General features: G+C 47.0%; 6 protein-coding genes across 6 annotated transcripts; 3 read left to right on the forward strand and 3 right to left on the reverse strand.

Annotated features, from left to right (window-relative positions):
- Positions 1–2619: 2619 nt before the first annotated feature.
- Positions 2620–9511, forward strand: LOC111071318 (gamma-aminobutyric acid receptor alpha-like). Its single transcript, XM_022362593.2, is given in 6 exon segments — positions 2620–3033; positions 5128–5195; positions 5511–5814; positions 7786–8163; positions 8242–8702; positions 8704–9511. Coding segments are annotated over 6 exon segments (2112 nt in total). The 5' UTR covers positions 2620–2651; the 3' UTR covers positions 9223–9511.
- Positions 9512–10628: 1117 nt separating this feature from the next.
- LOC111071319 lies at positions 10629–12402 on the forward strand. The gene is made up of 3 exons (XM_022362594.2): positions 10629–11239; positions 11308–11481; positions 11550–12402. Exons 1-3 carry the CDS (start codon positions 10728–10730, stop codon positions 12373–12375), a joined length of 1512 nt encoding a protein of 503 aa, XP_022218286.2. The 5' UTR covers positions 10629–10727; the 3' UTR covers positions 12376–12402.
- Positions 12403–12796: 394 nt separating this feature from the next.
- LOC111071289 (pyridoxal phosphate phosphatase) lies at positions 12797–14329 on the reverse strand. Its single transcript, XM_022362551.2, has 3 exons — positions 14181–14329; positions 13354–14041; positions 12797–13291 (listed from the first exon to the last, which is right to left on the reverse strand). The coding sequence occupies exons 1-3, from the start codon at positions 14275–14277 to the stop codon at positions 13135–13137; spliced, it is 942 nt and encodes a 313-aa protein (XP_022218243.2). The 5' UTR covers positions 14278–14329; the 3' UTR covers positions 12797–13134.
- A 126-nt stretch (positions 14330–14455) lies between these two features.
- Positions 14456–15990, reverse strand: LOC111071288 (glycerol-3-phosphate phosphatase). Its single transcript, XM_022362550.2, has 2 exons — positions 15745–15990; positions 14456–15484 (listed from the first exon to the last, which is right to left on the reverse strand). The coding sequence occupies exons 1-2, from the start codon at positions 15845–15847 to the stop codon at positions 14628–14630; spliced, it is 960 nt and encodes a 319-aa protein (XP_022218242.2). The 5' UTR covers positions 15848–15990; the 3' UTR covers positions 14456–14627.
- A 407-nt stretch (positions 15991–16397) lies between these two features.
- Positions 16398–18388, reverse strand: LOC111071287 (mediator of RNA polymerase II transcription subunit 19). Its single transcript, XM_022362549.2, is given in 4 exon segments — positions 16398–17164; positions 17166–17398; positions 17459–17573; positions 17646–18388. Coding segments are annotated over 4 exon segments (1014 nt in total). The 5' UTR covers positions 18081–18388; the 3' UTR covers positions 16398–16933.
- Positions 18389–18890: 502 nt separating this feature from the next.
- LOC111071310 (dihydrolipoyl dehydrogenase, mitochondrial) lies at positions 18891–21285 on the forward strand. Its single transcript, XM_022362581.2, has 4 exons — positions 18891–19064; positions 19438–19965; positions 20028–20906; positions 20971–21285. The coding sequence occupies exons 1-4, from the start codon at positions 19023–19025 to the stop codon at positions 21034–21036; spliced, it is 1515 nt and encodes a 504-aa protein (XP_022218273.1). The 5' UTR covers positions 18891–19022; the 3' UTR covers positions 21037–21285.
- The last annotated feature ends 21 nt before the right edge of the window (positions 21286–21306 follow it).

Consider the following 21306-nt stretch of genomic DNA (forward strand, 5'->3'; position numbering starts at 1 on the left):
GCACAACTCATTGCAGTGGCGCGGGCAAAGAGCAAATAATAATGCCAGCAGCCGCCACCGACGACTAGCCATATAAACCACCTGCTGCTGGGTGCTTCTGTTGCTGGATGCTGCCACAGAATATTGAGAGACGAGACGACTCAGTAATGTACGTACATATAGGCGGCAGATGCCTGCCACATCAACGAACAGAAGAACAGCAGAAAGGGCAAGTCGTTGGGTGGTCTTTCAGGCTAACAGATGGAGTAAGGCACTGCTGAATACCCTTTTGTTTTGCAATGTGGAGTGCGTTTTGCTGATATCGCATGCTATATACTCGTAGAATATTAATTAAATATCAATTTGTTGGTGCAAGGCAAAGAGTTTAGTTTCTCTGCCTCGGGGAAAAACCCCTACACTCCTTCAGTACCTAATGAGTTTTCCTGATGCACCTTGGGCACCACACATATAGACTCTGACACTTCAATCAAATTACAATCAATCATCGCAAATTGGCTGACAGTCTCATGCATACCCTCTTCATGCCATGTGGACGCCAACGCCGACGCCTTCTAACAATGCATTTCCACCAAAAAAAAAAAGAAAAAGAAAACGAAATATTCCTTAGACCAGCACGCGGAGTAGGATTTTGGGAGGCAGGACAAGCGTTAGCAGGCAGGACTCACGCGACGAGGACGAAGACGAGTAGGATGAAAAGCCGTCAGCGTCAGCAGCCTTCAAAAATTGAGTGCAATTTCGACGACGTTGATGAGAAAATGCGTTGAACGTGCTCAAGTTGTTCTCTCTGTTGTCGTGGGTCCACTCCTACCACATTTAACTTTAACCCGTTCTCGAACCAGTTAACAAAAGGCGGCGGGAGGGGGCGGGTTGGTAAAGCCAGAAATTAGAAGCAAAGATGATGCCCAGCGATGGAGGCTGGGGGACGGGCGATAGTGGGATGTTTGTGCTTGTGGCAGCAATTTGTTCGTTTGAAACACACAAAGGAAACAGGGATATTCAAGAGAAAGTCAACGCTAGTATGTAGCTCTTAGTTTTGACTGGACATTGAGTCAGAAATGTATCTGAAATCTGGCCGAGGCTGGGGTAACAGGTATACATATGCACATTATATTACTGGGAAACCAAGAGTGTATCTTAATTAAAGATCAAGTAATGGGCCACTTGATGGTGCAGTCATTCGGGGATTCGCCGTACTATACAAGCGAATGAATTTGTATCTGATGTGAGCTTGAGCGAATCTTTAGCTGAATGATTCTCTTGATGATCCTGCTTCCTGTAACCCATTCCACTTCAGTTCAAAATGCATCCTAGCCCCATTCTCATTGTGCTCGAGGGCTCAATGCAGTGTCCACATGTGACAAATCGACTAAAAATAATGGAAATTTGCTTTGGGCCTCATCGTAAAGCAAGCCATAACCATAATTAGCAGACACAAGCGTCCAATCAAGTGGCAAGTAGCATTGACGTCGAGGCTGATGCAGATGCACTACCGATAGGAGACTCGAAGGCAATGTTCAAGAGGCCACACAGCATTGTGGCCGGGTAAGGAAGGGTGAGGGGAACCACTGCAAGTATTGAAAATAGGTATCGCAAAACCTGATGCGGATGTGGCTTGGTGTCGGCATTGGCCATGCATAAAATTGGGTTAGTGGGTGAGACATAATTAAGTAATGGGGTCGGTTTCTTATATTTTTTTTGTTTTGCATAATTATATCAGATGTCCCGGCCTCGATGGCAGTCCGTCTTGTCAGCACTATGTCCCAGTCAGAGCCTTTGACTTTGGCCGTGCCGCCGTTGACTTTTCATTAAGGAATCATCCGGCTAACCGACTGGCTGGCCTGGTGACTGCCTGCCGTGCGGATTCCTCCGATTCTCTGCCATCTTGGCTCTTAATAACCTACCATCAATTGTGGTCAGCGGTCAGGGGAAGATTAATAAGTGCAAGGCTTCATTTTCCTGCTGGCTGGGCTCCATTAATCGCTGCCCAGAGCCAGGCTGGGCAATATTTTAATACGAAACTGCGCATACGCCGTGTGGTAAAGTGTGGACTGCAGACAACTGTACCTGTAACTATTCGTTTAAGCCAGCCAAACGAAATAGAATCATCTCTGATGACAGCTGATGATAGCTGATAGTTGAAGAATGCCGCTGGCTAATTGGCCAATCAACAAACTGCCAGCTGCCAAGTGCAAAAAGTCCAAGAAGTTCAAACAATTAAAAAAAAGCCAAGCAGGAGAGTAGCGCAGCGTTTGCTTGGGACGGGACAAGACAAACGGAACTAATGCCAACCCGAAGGACGCTCAGAAATTAAGAAGAAAACGCTTGACTCGAGTGCAACTTCCGGTTGCATAAATGAGAACAAATACGAGGCCAAACAGAGCACAGAAACAGCCAAGGAAGGACTCCTGTCAGCAGCAGGGGAGGGGCGAGAGCAGTAGCCAGTTGGAGCGACAAATGTTGGACAAACGGATGTCCAGATTAGGCCAGAAGCAGCCAAAGCAACAGAAGACTAAACAATAGTTCCAGCAACAAGCAGCAAGCAAAACCATTAAACAAACAGCAAACAAAAACCGAACAATATGTGCACAACGGCAGCATCCGGCGATGGCGATGGCGATGCATCCACATCCACTGACCTCATCAAGGACGGGATGGGAATGACCCGGGCGAGCCGGGCTAGCAGGATCAAAGTCCCCTCCTGGCAAGGACAGCAACGCTTAAATTTGCGCATATTTAAACTTTTGATTAGCTGCTGCGTTTTAATACTCAGCATTTACACAAACGCCTGGCACTTGTCCATCAGTCCCGGCACCGGCTCCGTCTGGGTCATGGCCGGCAGCATCAAGGGACGTGGTGACGCCCATCGCCTGGATGAGCTGGGCTCCATGGCCCACACCGCCTCCTCCTCATCGTCCTCTTCCTCCTCGCTGATGTCGGCCTGGCTCACCCAAAGCAATAACCATGCAAATATCTCCGAGCTACTGGACAATCTGCTGCGTGGATATGACAATAGCATACGTCCGGATTTTGGTGGTGAGTACTAGTACAGCTCATAATATCAACACAATAGGGAGCGGGGAGGGAAGCAATCTTCCATCACGAGTGCGGGAGGATGGGAGTAGCTATAGATCTATGCAGGTTTTTGATTAATATCCATACCCCAATAGAACGTGCTGAGGCTGGAGAAGGTTGCGCGCCATAGACTCGTAGTATTTATTCCCTTGGCAGAGGCTTAGCTCCGCAGCAGAAAAGACTCCCCTCAGCCCAAAAAACACCCACTTACATTAGAGGGAACGCACGCTTGAACCAGGTGAAAAAATAAAACTGAGACTGAGCGGTGCAGATTTGTAATGCGTAGGAGAGCAAGCTCATTCCATGCTCTCTCCTCAGTCACCTTCCATGCTCTCCTTCTGATCTGCTTCATAATTTCTCTCTCAATGGAATTTGACATTTGTTTCCGTTATCTCAAGCAACTTATTTATCCTCTCCCTCTCCTACGCCAAGAGAGCGAAATTTTGTGCGTTCGATGTGTTGGCATGTGGCTGGGTGGGGGAAGAAGAACACGAGCAAAAAAATAATGTATATTTGCAATGATGGCTTGGAGGCGGCTCAGGAGAGCATGAAATAGGAGATATGTAATAGACAGTAGGCCAGCACACGCATCTCTACCGCTCATACATATGTACATACATATGTATGTATATATGTAAATAAGCATACTATGAGAGGTGTCTTGTCTCAACTCTTTTTCGTTTGATCACGTGGGGTCTTCCCACGTGTTTGTGCATGTGTGCGTGAGTGAAAATATGACTTTTCAATCCCACTCCAGCACATATGTAAATGGTGAAGACAAGACTTTTTTTCCTGCCTATGTACTGCCTATGCCTGCCTATGCCTATGTAGCTACGCCACTGTCCTGTCTCTTGGTCTATGGCACTTCTGATAAGTGTTGTGTTGTGCAAACTTTTTGGTAGCTTCTTCCCCTCAAGTAATCAGCATAGATTCACAGATTTTCCGCTCAACGGAAGCATTTAATGAAGCGGAAATCGCTGCCAGGCGACAAATCGCTCACAGACGGCTCCAAGGTGATGTGAATGCCCCTGCTAGAGGCTGCCGAGCCGATGATTGCCTTTGCACCCTGCCCCTGGGTAAATAGTTAGTGTCAAAACCGACAAATATTTACAGGCAAACATTTTGTATTACGTTTGAGCTCTCTCTCTCTCTCTCCCTCTGTCCTTCTCTCAAGGAGTTGCCCGAATTGATGGGCTTTCGAGTCCCGCCCAATCTTCCTTCCTTTTCAATCTGGCAAATGGTCGAAGCAATAAAAATTTAATATATTTTTCTTGGATATTTAAAATACTTACTTACCATCCATCCAGATGGCGTAATGGGTAAATGGTAAATGGCAGCCGAGCGGGCGGCACTCAATTGGGGGCGGGGCTTAACGCGATTTTGGTTTACGTGGCGAAAATTGTGTTCGCGCTATGGCTTACGACCAAATTACAATGTTTTTAACACTTCATTAAGAATGGGCCGTGGGCTGCAAGGGGAGACTACACTCCTCTCCTCTCCGCTCCCATGCCATCCCATAGCATATCTGGTCTCTCCCACCGTTCTGTAGCGATTCAAAGGATACGCGGCAATGCACATCCGCTTCCTGCGACGCGTGTGTTTGCCCAGCCAGCAATCGCGGCAGCAAAGTCATTAAAAACTGTTCGCATAGGCAAAATATAAAAAAATCATACATATATGTATGTATGCAAGATGTATGTATGTACTGTATGTGTATTTGGTGGGACCTAAAAAATTGCATATTAGTGCAGAAAAGCTAGATAAAGAGGGTGGGGGCCTAGTGTTCCAGGGTACGGGGGTGTGGAACTGTCTGCCGAGCGGCTTAAGTGTCATTGTTCACACAGAGGCACACACACTAAACCTTTTCATTTAGTGCCCAAAGGACTCATGCGTAATATATCTATGAATATTCATGGTTTTTATCGAAGAGAGATATTGCAGTATATACGTATGTATGTATCGTATATTTGATTTCCTTTTTAACGGCAGAAACAGACAACAGATTTAGGATGCGAAAAATATGTATGTCTAAATTAATAAATTGTTTATTTTTAGGACCACCAGCCACTGTTGAAGTGGATATAATGGTTCGAAGTATGGGCCCAATATCAGAAGTTGATATGGTAAGTGGAACAAAAGAAAATAATTTAAGATAAATCTACTATAATTAAAGAACACTCCCCCACATAATCCATACCTACTTGACCTTCACTGATTCAAAGTCAAGGAAAACGATTCAGAGAGAGTGAAGCGACACCTTCATTGCATTGCCCTCTGCTGTCCTCACAAATCAATTTTCAGCAGACACCTCCATTCTGCAGACGCCATTCACCAGCTCAGCTTTTCTTTTCTCTCTTATATATCTATCTGATTTTTCCCGTGTCTCTCTGTCTCTGTCTCTGTCTCCGTCTCCGTCTCTGTTTCCGTCTCCGCTGCAGACCTACTCAATGGATTGTTATTTTCGTCAATCCTGGGTGGATAAACGTCTCGCATTCGAAGGCGCCCAGGACACGCTGGCACTGAGCGTCTCGATGCTGAAGCGGATATGGAAGCCGGATACGTACTTTTACAATGGTAAGCAGAGCTATTTGCACACGATTACCACGCCGAACAAGTTTGTGCGGATCTACCAGAACGGACGCGTCCTGTACTCCAGCCGTCTGACAATTAAAGCCGGCTGCCCCATGAATCTGGCCGACTTTCCCATGGACATACAGAAGTGTCCGCTGAAATTTGGCTCATGTGAGTACAATGTAAACCCCCCCCCACGCCCAATACCAAAACCAAGTAGAGGGTGCTGCAGTAGTGGTTCAGTGGTTCAGTGGTGCGGGTGGGATGTGTGGACTTTTGTTCCTTATGCATAATTATGCATAATTGCTGCTCGCTGCACTTTGATGTGATTTGTTCTCGCTGCTTCTTGAGCTCCGTTGTGTTGGCCACTTGTTGTGGCTCGAGGACAGCGACAAGGAGCACATGGCACATATGGATAACAGCGTATGGTGTGTGTGTGTGAGTGTGTGTGGGGATGGTGGATTACGAGAACGAGTATGCTGAATGCCATGACATTGCAATGGATTGGATTGGCGACAAGAAATGTGAAGTGAAATGGCTTTGAAATGAACAACAAAGAAGAGAATGGGCACGAGGCGGTAAAAGGATTACACACTTGTGTATATTGAAGTGGTTGCCAAGGAATTAGTTTAACAAATGAGCTACTTGGTGCTAGCAGAGAGATACTCCCATTCTAGAACCGATAATTTATACTGGTTTTTCTTTCTTTATTTTTGTATTTTTAATTAAAGAAATTTCTAGCAATAAATCTTTCAAGAAACCTGCCTGATGGCAGTCTGAAATTGCCATGCATATTCCTTGTTAACCTTCCCTCAACCTTTTGCTCTTCTGTTGCTTGCTCCTGACATTTTCATTATTCCATTCTTCCAGCAACAACAAAGAGAACGAGATAACATTTTGATGCATTTTCATCACATTTCCTCTGCCATTCATATGCAAAATGGAATTTGAGCAGGAAAAAAATCTATGAAGCTAAAAATCTAATATTTAAATATTTTGGCAGCAATTTAGGTTGTTCCTCCCACCCAGCGGTGCCCCTTCCTTACCTTCTGCTAACTGCTTTTCAGAGCTTATCGCAAATGAACAATCCTCTCGGTGCTCCTTCAGCTGCTCCTCCTGCTCCTGTATCTTCCCGCCTAGAAATGTATTATTACTTCCGATTTGTTGTGAATAATGTTGGATGCAGTCAAGAATTCAATTACCCCCCTCGGGCGACAGCCCCTTGCCCCTTCTCCCATCCCAATGTTGCCTGCCACTTAATGTTGACAATTTCCCATTCGATTGGGATTGGGAGTTGGGGGTGCACAGGTAAACCCATTCAAATGGTATGTGGCCCACAGATGACGCAATGTTTGGCAATTTGTGCATTTGGAGGAGAAGCAAAATAAAATAACGGTACATACTCGTACGTGTGAGAGTGATAGATTTGTGGAGAAAGAGAGTGTATGGCAGATGAGTGAACGAGAGGGGAACTGGAGGGCACATCGCAGATAGTAGGTGCAGAAATGAGCGAGAGAGAGACAGAGATGAGGAGTGGGGTGATGTGAACGATTGAATGGCAGTAGTGATTGGATACCAGAGATGCTCAGATTTAGCTGTGACTCGAATACAGTTACAGCTACAGCTAAAGAGCAGCTCCACAGAGGCTCTTGCTGATGGAGGCTAACAGTTGTGAGGGGAATAGGAGTAAACAGTTACTACAACCAGAGAAAAAAGGGCAGAAATTGTAAACTATTTAAAATAAATATTTTGAATAATTAAATTAAATATATTTCCTAGAAGTTTAACAGGTTTATTAGCTTTTTGATTTAATATGTGCCGTACTAAAAAGAATTTTTAATACATTTATAGTTTAAATCAAATGGAATTCTATTTAATTTCTTTATGTTTGTATTTAAGAACCAATTATTTAATTTCCCTATAAGTATTTTTCCTTTTACTATGACATAAATAAAAAAAAGTTAAATAAAAAAAAAAAAAGTTAAATCCGCAAAAATCACTGGTACCCTGACCACCACTGAACTCTGCCTGCATCCACACCCAAACTCCTCTTAATTGACATTTTGTGCGGAATCACGAATCGAAACAAAACACTTTCTGAAAACAAAAACAACACACAAAAAACAAAATACAAAAACACAGTTGGCTACACCACGTCCGATGTCATCTATCGGTGGAACAAGGAGCGACCTGCCGTCGCCATAGCGGAGGACATGAAGCTGTCCCAATTCGATTTGGTCGACTGTCCGGCTGGCAATTTGACGGACATTGTATATAAGGCGGCGGCGCCTATGCCGCAGGAACGGCCCTACAACAACAAGGATCCGTCCCAGGCAGGACGCCCCAAGGCGACCAGCAAAACGCTGACCACATTCGCAGGACCCGGGGCAAAGAATCAGCATGTGCGCGGCACCGGACTGAAGCTGGACAAGGGGGCCTTTGGCACGGGACGCGATGCCGTCGGGGCACCGCCCAGCACCACCCTGTCGGGGAGTATAACCATTGAGACGCATCATCCATGTAGGTTCATGTGGGATCACGAGAAAAGGGAGGCACTCCCCCGTCTAATCGGTGTATTCTCTGGTCTGGTTCTTGCAGCGGAGTACTCCATGCTGATGGTGAACTTCCATCTGCAGCGGCACATGGGCAACTTCCTCATCCAGGTGTACGGGCCCTGCTGCCTGCTGGTGGTGCTCAGCTGGGTCTCCTTCTGGCTGAACCGGGAGGCCACTGCGGACCGGGTCTCGCTGGGCATCACCACGGTGCTGACGATGACGTTCCTCGGACTGGAGGCGCGCACCGACCTGCCCAAGGTGTCGTATCCGACGGCCCTTGACTTCTTTGTGTTCCTCTCGTTCGCCTTCATCTTCGCCACCATCCTGCAGTTCGCCGTGGTCCACTACTTTACCAAGTACGGATCGGGCGAGTGCTACTTCATCATTGAGGAGCTGGACTCGGATTCGGCAGAGACGGAGACGGAAGCACCCTCCGACTTTCGGGACAGCACCGAGTCCAAGATCTACGAGGTGATACCCCTGTCCATGTGCACCATCGACATGCATACCCAACTCCGCGGGCAGCAGTCGCCTCGGCATGCTCAGCTCCAAGCGTGGCGCCGCACGCAACCGCCGCCACGTACCATGGACCCTGAAGTTCCCGAGCTGCTTTGACTGGCGGCGAAGAAAGCCGCCACACACGCACTCACATTCGCACTACTCCTCCTCCGACGAGGAGGAGGATGACGAGCAGACCCAGCTGCGGGCACACGAGGCACCCTCCACATCCGCAGCAGCGGCAGCAGCAGCAGCAGCAGCAGCAGCAGCGGCGGCGGCGGCAGCAGCAGCTGCCCAAAGCAGTCCGCCCCATGTGGGCCGACGGCGGATGTCCTACTATCGGCGCGAGGAGATGGAGGCACGCCGCAAGGGCAAACGGACGCCGCAATACAATTCCGTGTCGAAGATCGATCGCGCCTCGCGCGTCGTCTTCCCGCTGCTGTTCCTCCTGATCAATGTGTTCTACTGGTACGGCTACCTGTCCAGGAGCGCCCGCATTCTGGCCAACACGCAACCGAGCACCTGATGTTACCTTTTAGCAATTTAGACAGAGTCCTCGAAGAAATCGACAAAGCGATTCACAGGCAGCAGACTCAGTGAACAAAGAGCTGGATATGCCTAGGAATGGGTGCCCAAGGGGAATGGAGAATGGATCGGCAGATGGCAGAAGACAGGATGAGGTTATATGTATATCGCTTCAGATTCAGTTTTTGCTCTTATTCTGATTTGCTACAGACAGAAGATCACAACGCTTTACAACGATTTCTTTACGCTCTAAATTGCTAAAGTAACACAAAACAAGAAACTAAAACTTACATATCAGAGGACTCTCTATGTCGGCATTGCATATACATACATGCTCTGTACATATCTCCTGAGATATATCTGTGTGCTATGCATTGCCAAATCTGTACAGTTAGCCAATAAGTTGCTTCTTAATTTAACTTAAGCAGTTTATAATTCAGTTAAACACTTAACAGCACACAAACACAAGCACAAAACAGTTTTTGTTTTAGTTTTAGTTTAGCTTGAAGATTTAGTTTTCTCTGCCAAAAGAGCTTTCCCCTGAGGGATCACACGTGAAGGAGTTGTAGGAAAATCGGTGTAGGAAATTGCCGTCTCTGCTTGGCTGGTAACACAAAGCAGACGGAGAGGGTTCGGGTACGAGTACTATTTTAATACAAATATGCAGCCCATACTGTTCACTGTTAAGCAGATCAAATATAAAAATATACATATATACGAGTATATAGCAAATATCTAACAGGTAAGGAGGTGAGTGTTACTTGCCAGCAGAAAAAATATGTACAATTATGTGTAAAATACGTGAACAGATGCCAAACATATACATAAACGAGTATATAATAAAAAGTGGAAGAATGAAGTTGATTTCAGGTCGATAAGATATTTTCATTATGCTGCCTGGGGGAGTTTAGAGTCCAACTTCTTGTGGGTCATTCGATGGAATGCCCAGAAATACATTAGTCCTGCTATACAAACGCCAATCCTATCATCAGAGAGCGTTTCGCAGGACTGTATCAATGGCCACGCGCTGACTCCTCGATGACAGCAGACACAAAGCGGCAGCGGCAATGATAGGGCATCCAGAAGGATGCAACAGGGCGGATGGAGCTTCCTTTAGAAAGGAGATTAAGACCCACCATCACGACATCCACGTGGTTTGCCGCCTCGGGCTTTTACTTGTCGTCTTTGACTGTTTTGGGTCCACCATACAATGATGGGTGGCCGTGGGCGATGCTGATGATATGTTTTGCTCATTTGACGATTCTCGCAGTTTTCGCTATTTGCAGTATATTTTTGGTAAAGAAGGGAACAGCTAGATGCTGCAGCTTTAATTCGTATCAATGGCAGATTGATATATACAGGATGAATGAAAAGATATTTGTAAGCTTTCCATTCCATAATCTCCGATTTCACAGTCACTTCACAGCAAACCCCGAACACTAACGAAACTCATAATAAATAACATTCGAAAGCAAATACGAGTACTCGCGTATCACAACAGACAGAATGTCAAACATTGGCCGTTTTGTGGATAGAAATGCCGATATTCGGGCGGCGGGATTGGCAATCTCGTACGAGGATATAGTGAGCGCTCAGGATTGCCTATCCTTTACACACGCAGCCGAATTGGGCGAACAGATGATGCGGCAGGAGTGCAGGCGTAGCGTGGCCAAGCCACAGGGCCCTCGTACTCCCATTCTGCCCAATAATAATGTGGACCAAATTTTTTCCACCGCCGGAGAAATGTCCCGCTTCCTGTCGTTCAGGATGAAGCTTTATGAGGATTTGTATTCGAAGCAGAGCCCATTGGGAAGCGCTAGGCCGGCACATTCGAAGCCGGAGAGTGTGACCAATGATAGCCAGACATTTGGCTGTGTATCCACAACTTCGGAGACCCTGTATTCGATTATGTTGCCACCCAAGTCAGCCGAACAGGTCAACAAGGAGTACAACGAATTTCACGATAAACGTATAGTTAGCCACAATCATTATTTCCCCTCGGAGAAGATCAATCGCAAGTGGGTTTCATATACTATATACTCCCCCAAGGGCCTCACAATACCCCCCTAACTTCTTTCCGCACTAGCTATACACATCCCTTCGATCGGCGAAACACTTTTGGGCAGTACTTGGGGGTGGACGCGAATGGATCGTTGGTGAAACGTTGCTTGAAACTAAACGACGGTCCCGATGTCATTATCAGGAAGCCACATCAAGACTTTATGGAACGCCACTGTGGCCCCTTGGGCAAAAAGTACAAGTAAGTCTTTACCCCGATCCGATCTTTACTGGAAAACTCTGCTATATAAGTTTCTCCTTGACTTATAGATATCCCTATGAGGTGCCCGAAGACTTGATCCATGGCGTAACATATCCATTCGAGTGTGATACCCGCATGTTGTTTGAGAACATTTCGCCCTGCGTGAACACCGACCAATTGAGGGATGCCCTGAAGTATTTCATCATTTGGCGTCGGGGATTGCATCATAACCGGCCCGAGTTTCATATGTACGACCTGATCTTACTGCTGGAGATGAGCGACAAGGAGCACACGGGCCAACTGCCCCTGTCGAAGATCATTGATGTACTGCACCGTCTTCAGGTCAGGGTGGATGCCCAGAAGATGCGTACCGCTTTGGGCCACTTCCCTCAGATGATCATCGACAGGGGGTGTGCCACAGAGCGTGTAGATTACGACAAGTTCTGCCGTCTGATCGGCCAACAGTTGCCGATGCCTATGACGGACAGCAGCATGTCCTTCCCGGCTAAGCTGTACAGCATGGATACCACCTACGGCATATTCTGCGCCGATCGCAAGAAGAAGCCCGCCGAAGGTCGAGGGGAAAAAAAGAAATTCCTGACGCCCCAAGAGCTGGATATAAAGAACACACGGGCCAAGGACCTGATTGCCCCTGAGCCGGGCACTGTGTACGGTCTGGGGCCAAGTGACTTCAATAGTGCGCGGCCCAAAGATCAGATGGAGCGAATCTTCATGAATGTCATCACCAAAGATATCTTCGAGAGGGTTTGGCAGAGTCTGATGGCGGAGCACAAGGATCCACATGAAATGGCCTCCGTTAACCAGTTCCGGACCGTGTTGAACAGGGTACAGGATACTTCTGCCAGAATAGACGCTACAACAGTTCAGGTTTGATAAAAGTAAACAAAAATTTGAAAAATTTGAATAATTAAAAAATATGTTAATATATTTTATTTCGCATAAATTACAATAAATATAAACAGATACATATTCTCTTTGTCCATATTTTTATTGCTACAATCAGAGAAAATCAAGAGAAACAAGAAAAACACAAGCATGTTGAAATTAAATAGGCGGCTTTTAGGTACAAGCATAGGGAAATTAAATTGAATTCACTTTTATTTGAATATAAATGTATTAAAAAATTTATTTTAAATACGTCCCGTATTTAATTGAAATATTAAACACTTTAATATAAAATAATCATATATTGAATTTGAATGAGATATATTTATTTTAATTGAGAAATGTATTCAATCAAATTATTTGCATATTAATATCAATACATTTTTAAAAAACATTAATAAGTCAGGGATTTTCTGTCTGGATGTAGTTTATTTTGTTGACGGTAAGAGTCGTATTCTGATGGATCATTTTCAAATTAATTAAATGTTAAATAATAGTTGCAGTTTATTATTTAATCCTTTTGAACCCAAGAGTGAAAGTGCAAACGTCATACGTATACATGGTTATATCTAAAACATATGTATGTACATACATACCTACATACATATATTTAAATATGCTGGTAAAATATATCTAACATGAAACATGTGTTCTGATCATTTAACAGGCGGCGTTGTCATCGGTTTGATAGCCTGATAAAATATGGTTTATGGCCTCGTCCCAATCTATGTATGTACATACGAATGCCTATAGAAATTGCAGTAGGTCACCCAGTTTTGGTAGATAAAAATCTGGCTGGGGCAGACTGTCACTCTGCTGCAGGATATCCAGGGGAAAGCTGCCAGTCCCCACCAGCAGTGATTGCATGCCACAGTTTCGAGCAAATGCGATATCAATTTTCGGGCTGAAATGGGGAAACAGCAACACATTAGACGCTCAATAGATGCTGCCGTAATCCCTGCTTACCAATCGCCTATCATCAAAGTGCGTTCCGGCCGAAGGGCGCCGGACTGAATCAATGGCTTGAGGACTACGGGACTTGGCTTTCCCATTTCCAGGGCCTCACGACCCGCACACGCCTCGATGCCGGCCACAAAGGCGGCAGTGCCGGGAATGCAGAAGCTGGGATACTTGTGCACTGCATCTCTGTTGGTAACCAGGAAGGCAGAGCTCTCGTTTCGACAGAGGATGTGACAGGCCCTGGCCATTTTGCAGTAGCTGAAGTGTTCATCCCAGCCCACCACAACGGCACCCACATTGTCGGCCGCCTCGGGCTTGGTAAGCTCTCGCGTTGCAAAGTCCTGCCATTTGTCGCCCTTGGCCAACGGCTCCTCTACCCCGGCCCCGTAGCTGTCGATGCCGTTTTCCTTTAGTTCCCTGCCAATGGCTGCATTGCCCACCACATAGACCTTGTGTTTGGCGCTGTCGAAGTCTGGACGCTGCTTCAGATGGTCCACAATTGTGGCCGTGGGCGATATGATGTGCTGGTCATTTGGCACTTGGAAGCCCAGGCGCTGGGCCCGCTCGTACAGTTCGCTTCGTGTTTTCAGGCCATTGTTGGTAATGAGGTAGACACGTTTTCCGTACTGATTTTGCAGGGCATTCAATACAGCCGCTGCACCCTCGATAGCTGTATCGTCCTGCCATATGGTGCCTGCGTGTGTGGGGTGATTGCGATTGTAATTTAAAATTCCAACGGTCATAGCAGTCGTATGTCGATAGCGATAACAAACTTTGACATTGAGTATGGTTTCGTTGCTCTCCCTCTCTTTCTCTTGATTAATTACACTCACCGTCGCCGTCGCTGAGAACCGCATCAAAGCTGCGTAGCCACTCGCAAACCTGCTGCCCGGGCAGGTCCAAAATTTTGATAGTGCCACCCTCCAGCATTTCTGTAACTGTAACCGCTCACGGAACTGTTTGCGACTCGACTAAATTCACGGTGCGGCCGAGCGATTGCTATTCGCAGTGTCTGCCATCTCGCTCTGTCCCCATAGAGCTACACTGCGCTTGCTCGGGCATATCGGCTGGCTGGGGTCTGTAGCTTGGCAAACGTAATCGTTTTGGGCATGTTTAAATATTTTATTTGGTAGCATAAATTGTACTATTAATTTCTTTTCGTTTGTAGATAGTTCCTGTCTATATATCTGATAAATGTAGAGGCCCTGCATGAATCATGAATATGTGAATAAATACATACATGCATATGTACACAAGCACACACTAAATTTTTTTAAATCTTAGTAGCTCCCACCACCCGTCAGACTGTTGACAATGGCTGGCAGTAGATCTCCCAGTTTGGGCAGGTACACGTCAGGTATAAGCTTCTTGTCCTCTGGATCCTTACTCTTCCTCCACTGGTCTACATCGCTCAGATGATGTATGCCAGAGCCCACGAGCAGTGTCTGGAAACCGCAGTTGAAGCCCAGCAAAATGTCCGTATTACATCGGTCGCCAATCATCAGGGTTCTAGCCGGATCAATCTTCTTCGGATTCAGCAGCGACTCGCAAATGGCTGGATTGGGCTTACCGATCACTGTCGGTGTACGCTCCGCGCAGGTCTGGATGGCCTTTACAAAGCTGCCACTCCCAGGCACCACCATATTGGGCATGGGAAAGCGTTCATCCGTATTGGTGGCAACAAACAAGCACTTGGGATCGTTTAGGTACGAGGCCGCCTTCAACATTTTGGGGAAGCTAAAGTGCTCGTCAAAGCCGACCACCACGGCTCCAATGTCCGTCTCCAGTTTTAAATGCTGCGCCATAAACTCGCCCAGCTGGCCCTGCATGGGGTCCGGCCCACACTGCGTATGCTTGATGCCAACTGCATCCAGCTCCTGTGTAATTCCTTCGCTGCCAATCACGTACACTCGCTTATCGAAGTTGCGCTGCTTCAGGTAAGCCGCTGTGGCATGGGCCGTGGATATGATGCCCTCTTCAGTGATACGAAAGCCCAGCTCCAAGCCTTTCTTCAGCAACTCGGCACGCGTCTTCGTTGAGTTGTTTGTGCAGAAATATATTTTCTTGCCCATGGCCTTGAACTGATTCATGACATCCGCGGAACCTTCCAGGGCATTGCCATAGATCCATAAAACTCCTGAAATAAAATAAATAAATTATACATCAATGAAGAGTATTCACAAATCGACGTGGCCACTGCATTGCTCTCTCTCTCTCTCTCTCTCTCTTTGACATTGACATTCGCACAGTCAAGTCAAATTCTCACGCAACGACCTCAGGCCAACATTGATGACGTCCAGGGCCAGGCAGATGCTGACCATGTATTATATTACGCAACTCCCTTCCCGTCGGAGTCCTGCTTCATTCATAATTCAACTCCCCCGCCCAAATACTCACCGTCACAATCTGTAATAACTGTATCGAAGCCTGCGAGCCACTCGGTCACCTTGGAATTCGAGAGGTCTAGTAGATTTGTGCAAGTCTGCTTGTAGGTGGACATGTTGCTGATGGTGCTTATAATTGGCTGGACGAGTTTTGTGTTAAAACGATAAAAACCTCTAACTAACTTGAGCACATCACTTTTAATTTATCAATTGGTACTTCTTGACTAGGAACTAACTCTCTCCCTCTCTGTCTCTCGCTGAGAAGCCAAGCAGCTGTTTGTGCATGTTAACGCAATGCATGTTAATTCAATGTTAAAGATAAATGTGTAAGTTAACGCACTGTTAACTAATGTAACATAACGGCACTGCGGCCTGTTAACACAACAGCGCCTGTTAATAATAAAATGAATAAAAACAATCAAAATCTTTATTTATTGACGGAGCGCTGCCATTACACACCGTACCCGCGTGCATAATTTGAGCCGTAACGTAATCTGAACGCCTGGGCCGCAAAGGAGTCAAGGCGCGTCTTTTGAAACAGTCATATCAAAGACACTCGCTTTCCCCAGGCAGACGGCACTGAGAACTTACTTTTTTGATTGTTTATTTTATTAGGAGCCTAATTGTTAAAACTAATTACTTATAGTACAGGCATTCATTGTTGAATCTCAGCTTTTTTTTTTCTTTTGTGTTTTTATAAATTTGCTGGAAGAACAAACCATTGCAAAGATTTGAAATACTGACCCTAAAAAATATCTGTGTGTAAATCGTTAAGCAAAATGTTCAATAAGAGCTTCGCGGGGCGTGGCGGGGTTTAGAGCTGGAATCGAGAGCGGAAACGTTTTGCGTGCGATTTGTACCATAACTTGCATTTAAATAAATCTCATTAAGCTAGCGCGAAAAACGAACGAAAAATGTTGGCTAATTACAAAAATAAACTATTTTACAATAATCATATTCATAAATTAATAACTAGTCACGAAACATTATCGAGAAGATTGCATTTAGAGTGCGCTGCAATGAGGACACCTGGACACATGGATTGTTCTAGAGAAGTGCAAGCTGCCCTTCAGGCACGGTCGATCCTGAAGCGATGCATCTCTGGATTGGTCTGTGTGCTCGTGTTTTTTGTTTTGTTTTTCCATCTGTGGGAGTCTGATGAGAGGTAATGAGCCAAAGTCTATTTTACTAAAGGATCCTGCCTAAAACTGTGACATTAGTAAGCTACCACCGCCACCCCCACTGCCTGCGCCGCCACCTCCTCCGCCAGGGCCACCGCCAACGCCCAGGACTGAACCCAAAAGGCCTCCGCTGGGCATTTGCTGCTGCTGCATAGGCATCTGTTGCTGCTGCATTTGCATTGATGAGGGGAAGTTGTTCATGCCGACGACTCCAGGACCCATGCTGGCACCCAGATTGGACATGCCAGGGCCGGGGTCCAGGCCCAGGACCACCGCTCAGCGAACCCAGACCGGTAGCGCCCATTATTCCACCTCCAGTAGAATTGCCCAGACCAGCTCCACCGGGCAGCAGGCCGACTCCAGGCTCGGGACTTTGATTTTTCTTTTTGCGCTTCTTCTCCTTTTTCCGTTTCTTGCGCTCCTTGTCATCCTCGTGCCGCTTCTGCTTCTTGTGCTTCTTTTCGTAAGTGTCCAGGCCCGCAGAATCTGAAAAAATCGCGCTTGATAAGACGTGCCCCAGGCCACAGAAATCCGATTAGCACTTACCCAGAAGCGTCGACTCCTGCCCCGTGGTCACGCCATCTTTGTGTTTGTGCTTTTTGTGCTTGTTTTTGTGTTTTCGCGCAGGTGTGACATATGTGGTACGATACTGCTCCGGAAGCTAAAAATGAATTGAAGATATTTATCAAAATTGAGTAAATGTAAACGTAGTGTATTATGCATAGACACTTACTGGTCCGGGATGCAAACGGAAGCCGGCTAACTGCACTGCAGTCAGCGGCAGGAGCTCCTTGCCACCGATGGGCGGCTTTTCGATCACACTCCGCAGCGTACTGTTTTCAACGGGATGCGTGATGAGGTCATTGATGCCAGGGATGTTTTGCAGAAAGGAAGACAGCGATTCTTTAAACTTTTTCTCCTTGAATTTCGTCAGCGTGTGGTGCAGACCGTATTCAGTCATGAGATCCTTGTCACCTGTCAGCTCCGCCTTGGCCGGCGGCTCTTTCATCGAGTAGAAGGGACCCGTGTGTATGATCGTTGGTGTTTTGCCCAATGAAATGGTTGTCTTCAGCGTCCCTGATGAATCCTGGCGGGCCACCACCGGTGAGCGTCCGCCGTGGGGCGACGATCTTGGTGAGTCCATCATTATGTTGCCGTAGTTGTTCATAATTTTTGCAGTCACTGCACAAAGCAACAGTGGCAGGCGGCAGGTAGCAACAACGACTACGACAGCCACAAGAGCTGGCTGTGGCAGCAACAACAACAAGTCCAGAAGGTCTCCTCGCCTGGCAAGAAACTTTCGCAACTCGCTTGCAGGCAACGCCTACCAAACAAACTCTTCCAAATATATAACCTCGCCTCAATACACTCGGCCGAATACTTTTAGATATAAATAAGCTATTAATTTTCAGGTTTTATAGCGTTTTTTAACAGATTTGACGAGCAACTCTCGCCATCTTGTTGTGTTCGCGTACGAGTGTGACCGCATTGCGAAAAACTAAAGTTGTGCGAAAAACACCAGCTGGAAAATTCGTGAAAATACCAAAAATGCAAATGAAAATGAAAAAGTACCAGAAATGAAAACGAATTGCATGGGTGCATTCCAGGGTATATCGATGATTATAATTTTAAATGTTCTCATATTTTAAACGTCCATCAGAACTTTTAGTACATAATAATTCTTCTAAATAGAATACTATATTAAAATCTGACCTTGGGGATCTGACCGTACGGCTGTTTCGAGCCGTTGTGCTACCTTTGGGAAAAGTAATATTATAGTTGAAGAATTTACAAACAGTACTATTTTCCGCGGTTTAACTTAAGGCACTAACCATACAGTAGGGTTAGTGCTTAAGGTCTTCCACTGTTTAAATAGAGGGGGGCTAAGTGGGCTAAGTCCTTTTTTTTCCATGGTATTTTTACGGTGTATTTTGAAAATGAGATGGTATATTTAGGTATATTTTTGAGAGTCAGTCGATAGATCCGCGGTCACACTGGTTTCGAGGCCCCCACAACACAATAAATTAGTCAGAAATACACTTCAAATTAGTGCCTGTGCTTTAAGTTAAACACGAACACCTAGTTAACCCACGAAACAAGTCCCCAAGCCATGCAGTCGACGCTACGACAAGTTGTCTCGGCGGTAGCCAAGGTACGGATCCTACTTTTCCTGTTCCTCCAAAGTTATGCAATCTAACCTATATACGGTGGGCCAAAGAACTGGCTGAAATGCACAAACTATGCTTAGATATGCGTGCGCAGTGCATCTGCAGGGTGACTCCCATGACTAAAGCACTGGCGTCCCCATCTCCGCTTGCTGAGATTTCAAGTTCGCCCGACTGGGCCAATAATCAGCTGATACGAGGCCAGAGAGATTAGCGCACAGCGGTCATGGCGATGATGAGAGAGCAGTGCGTGCGATGGGCGTGATAAAAGGCAAATCATGCTGTGGCTGCTTATCGGCCCAGACCGGCTGACCAATGTGATGAGCATAAGCACTAAAAACGAACTATCTGTCTTTTCAGACTCCTCTGCGGTCCAATGCCGCCATTCTGGGAGCTCTAAATGCCCGCTACTACTCCGCTACACACGAAGCCGACGTTGTGGTTATTGGCTCTGGCCCTGGCGGCTATGTGGCTGCTATCAAGGCCGCCCAGATGGGAATGAAAGCTGTCAGCGTCGAGAAGGAGGACACACTGGGAGGAACTTGTCTGAACGTGGGATGCATTCCCTCCAAGGCGCTGCTGAACAACTCCCATTACTATCACATGGCCCACTCTGGCGATCTGGCCAGTCGTGGCATCAACTGCGGCGAGGTGTCTCTCGATCTCGAGAAGCTGATGGGGCAGAAATCGAACGCGGTCAAAGCTCTGACCGGAGGCATTGCGATGCTCTTCAAGAAGAACAAAGTCACACAGCTGACAGGCTTTGGCACCATTACCGGCCCCAACGAGGTGCAGGTGAAGAAGTCCGATGGCACCACAGACACAGTGAAGGCCAAGAACATTTTGATAGCCACCGGCTCCGAGGTCACACCCTTCCCTGGCATCACTGTAAGTGCAACAGACGGAGGGACGGTTTATTCTGTAAAGCTAAAGGTCAAAGTTTATTCCAGATCGACGAAGAGGTTATCGTGAGCAGCACGGGAGCCCTCAAGTTGGCCAAGGTGCCCAAGCATCTCGTTGTGATCGGGGCCGGCGTCATTGGGCTGGAGTTGGGATCAGTGTGGTCGCGTCTGGGCGCTGAGGTCACTGCCATTGAGTTCATGGACACCATTGGCGGCGTGGGCATTGACACCGAGGTGTCCAAGACCTTCCAGAAGGTGCTCGTCAAGCAAGGACTCAAGTTCAAGCTGGGCACCAAGGTTACGGGCGCTACGCGCAGCGGCGACAGCGTCACCGTCTCCGTGGAGAATGCCAAGTCCGGCGAGAAGGAGGACATCCAATGCGATGCCCTGCTGGTCAGTGTGGGACGTCGTCCTTACACCGAGGGACTGGGCCTGGAGGCCGTCGGCATTGTCAAGGATGATCGCGGACGCATTCCCGTGAATGCCACCTTCCAGACTGTGGTGCCTAGCATCTACGCGATCGGCGATTGCATTCACGGTCCCATGTTGGCCCACAAGGCTGAGGATGAGGGTCTGATCACCATCGAGGGCATCAATGGCGGCCACGTGCATATCGACTACAACTGCGTGCCCAGCGTTGTGTACACCCATCCCGAGGTGGCGTGGGTCGGCAAGTCCGAGGAGAACTTGAAGCAAGAGGGTGTCGCCTACAAAGTGGGCAAGTTCCCATTCCTGGCCAACTCGCGTGCCAAGACCAACAACGAGACCGACGGCTTTGTCAAGGTCTTGGCCGACAAGGCAACGGATCGCGTTCTGGGCACGCACATCATTGGACCCGTTGCCGGAGAGCTGATCAATGAGGCTGTTCTGGCCATGGAGTATGGAGCGTCTGCCGAGGATATTGCGCGCGTCTGCCATGCGCATCCGGTAAGTGAAACTCACATCGCGTAGCGGGTAAAACCGATTGAACTTTGCTCTACTTTCCTTTCAGACCTGTGCCGAAGCGCTGCGTGAGGCCAATGTTGCGGCCGCCTTTGGCAAGCCCATCAACTTCTAAAGCCAATTCCTCATCCCACAGCTTCAGGTGGAACAACTGCACTGCGTTTGGGAACAACACAACCCAACTTCATTCGAAAGCTATTTGAAACAACCGAAAGTCTCCGCCTATCTGTAATTCTCAATGTTGTAACACAGTAAATGGAAACCATAAATATTGAAATTGCGCAAAGCGTTTTAAGCACCTCCCATATGCAATGTAATGTAATATGTGTAATAAGATTAGAATAAACACAGTTTGAAAACTCGATAGATTGCGCCCAACATTGCA

Source organism: Drosophila obscura, unplaced genomic scaffold (assembly GCF_018151105.1).
Source record: "Drosophila obscura isolate BZ-5 IFL unplaced genomic scaffold, ASM1815110v1 contig_1, whole genome shotgun sequence".
In the NCBI taxonomy this organism is placed as follows: Eukaryota; Metazoa; Arthropoda; class Insecta; order Diptera; family Drosophilidae; genus Drosophila; species Drosophila obscura.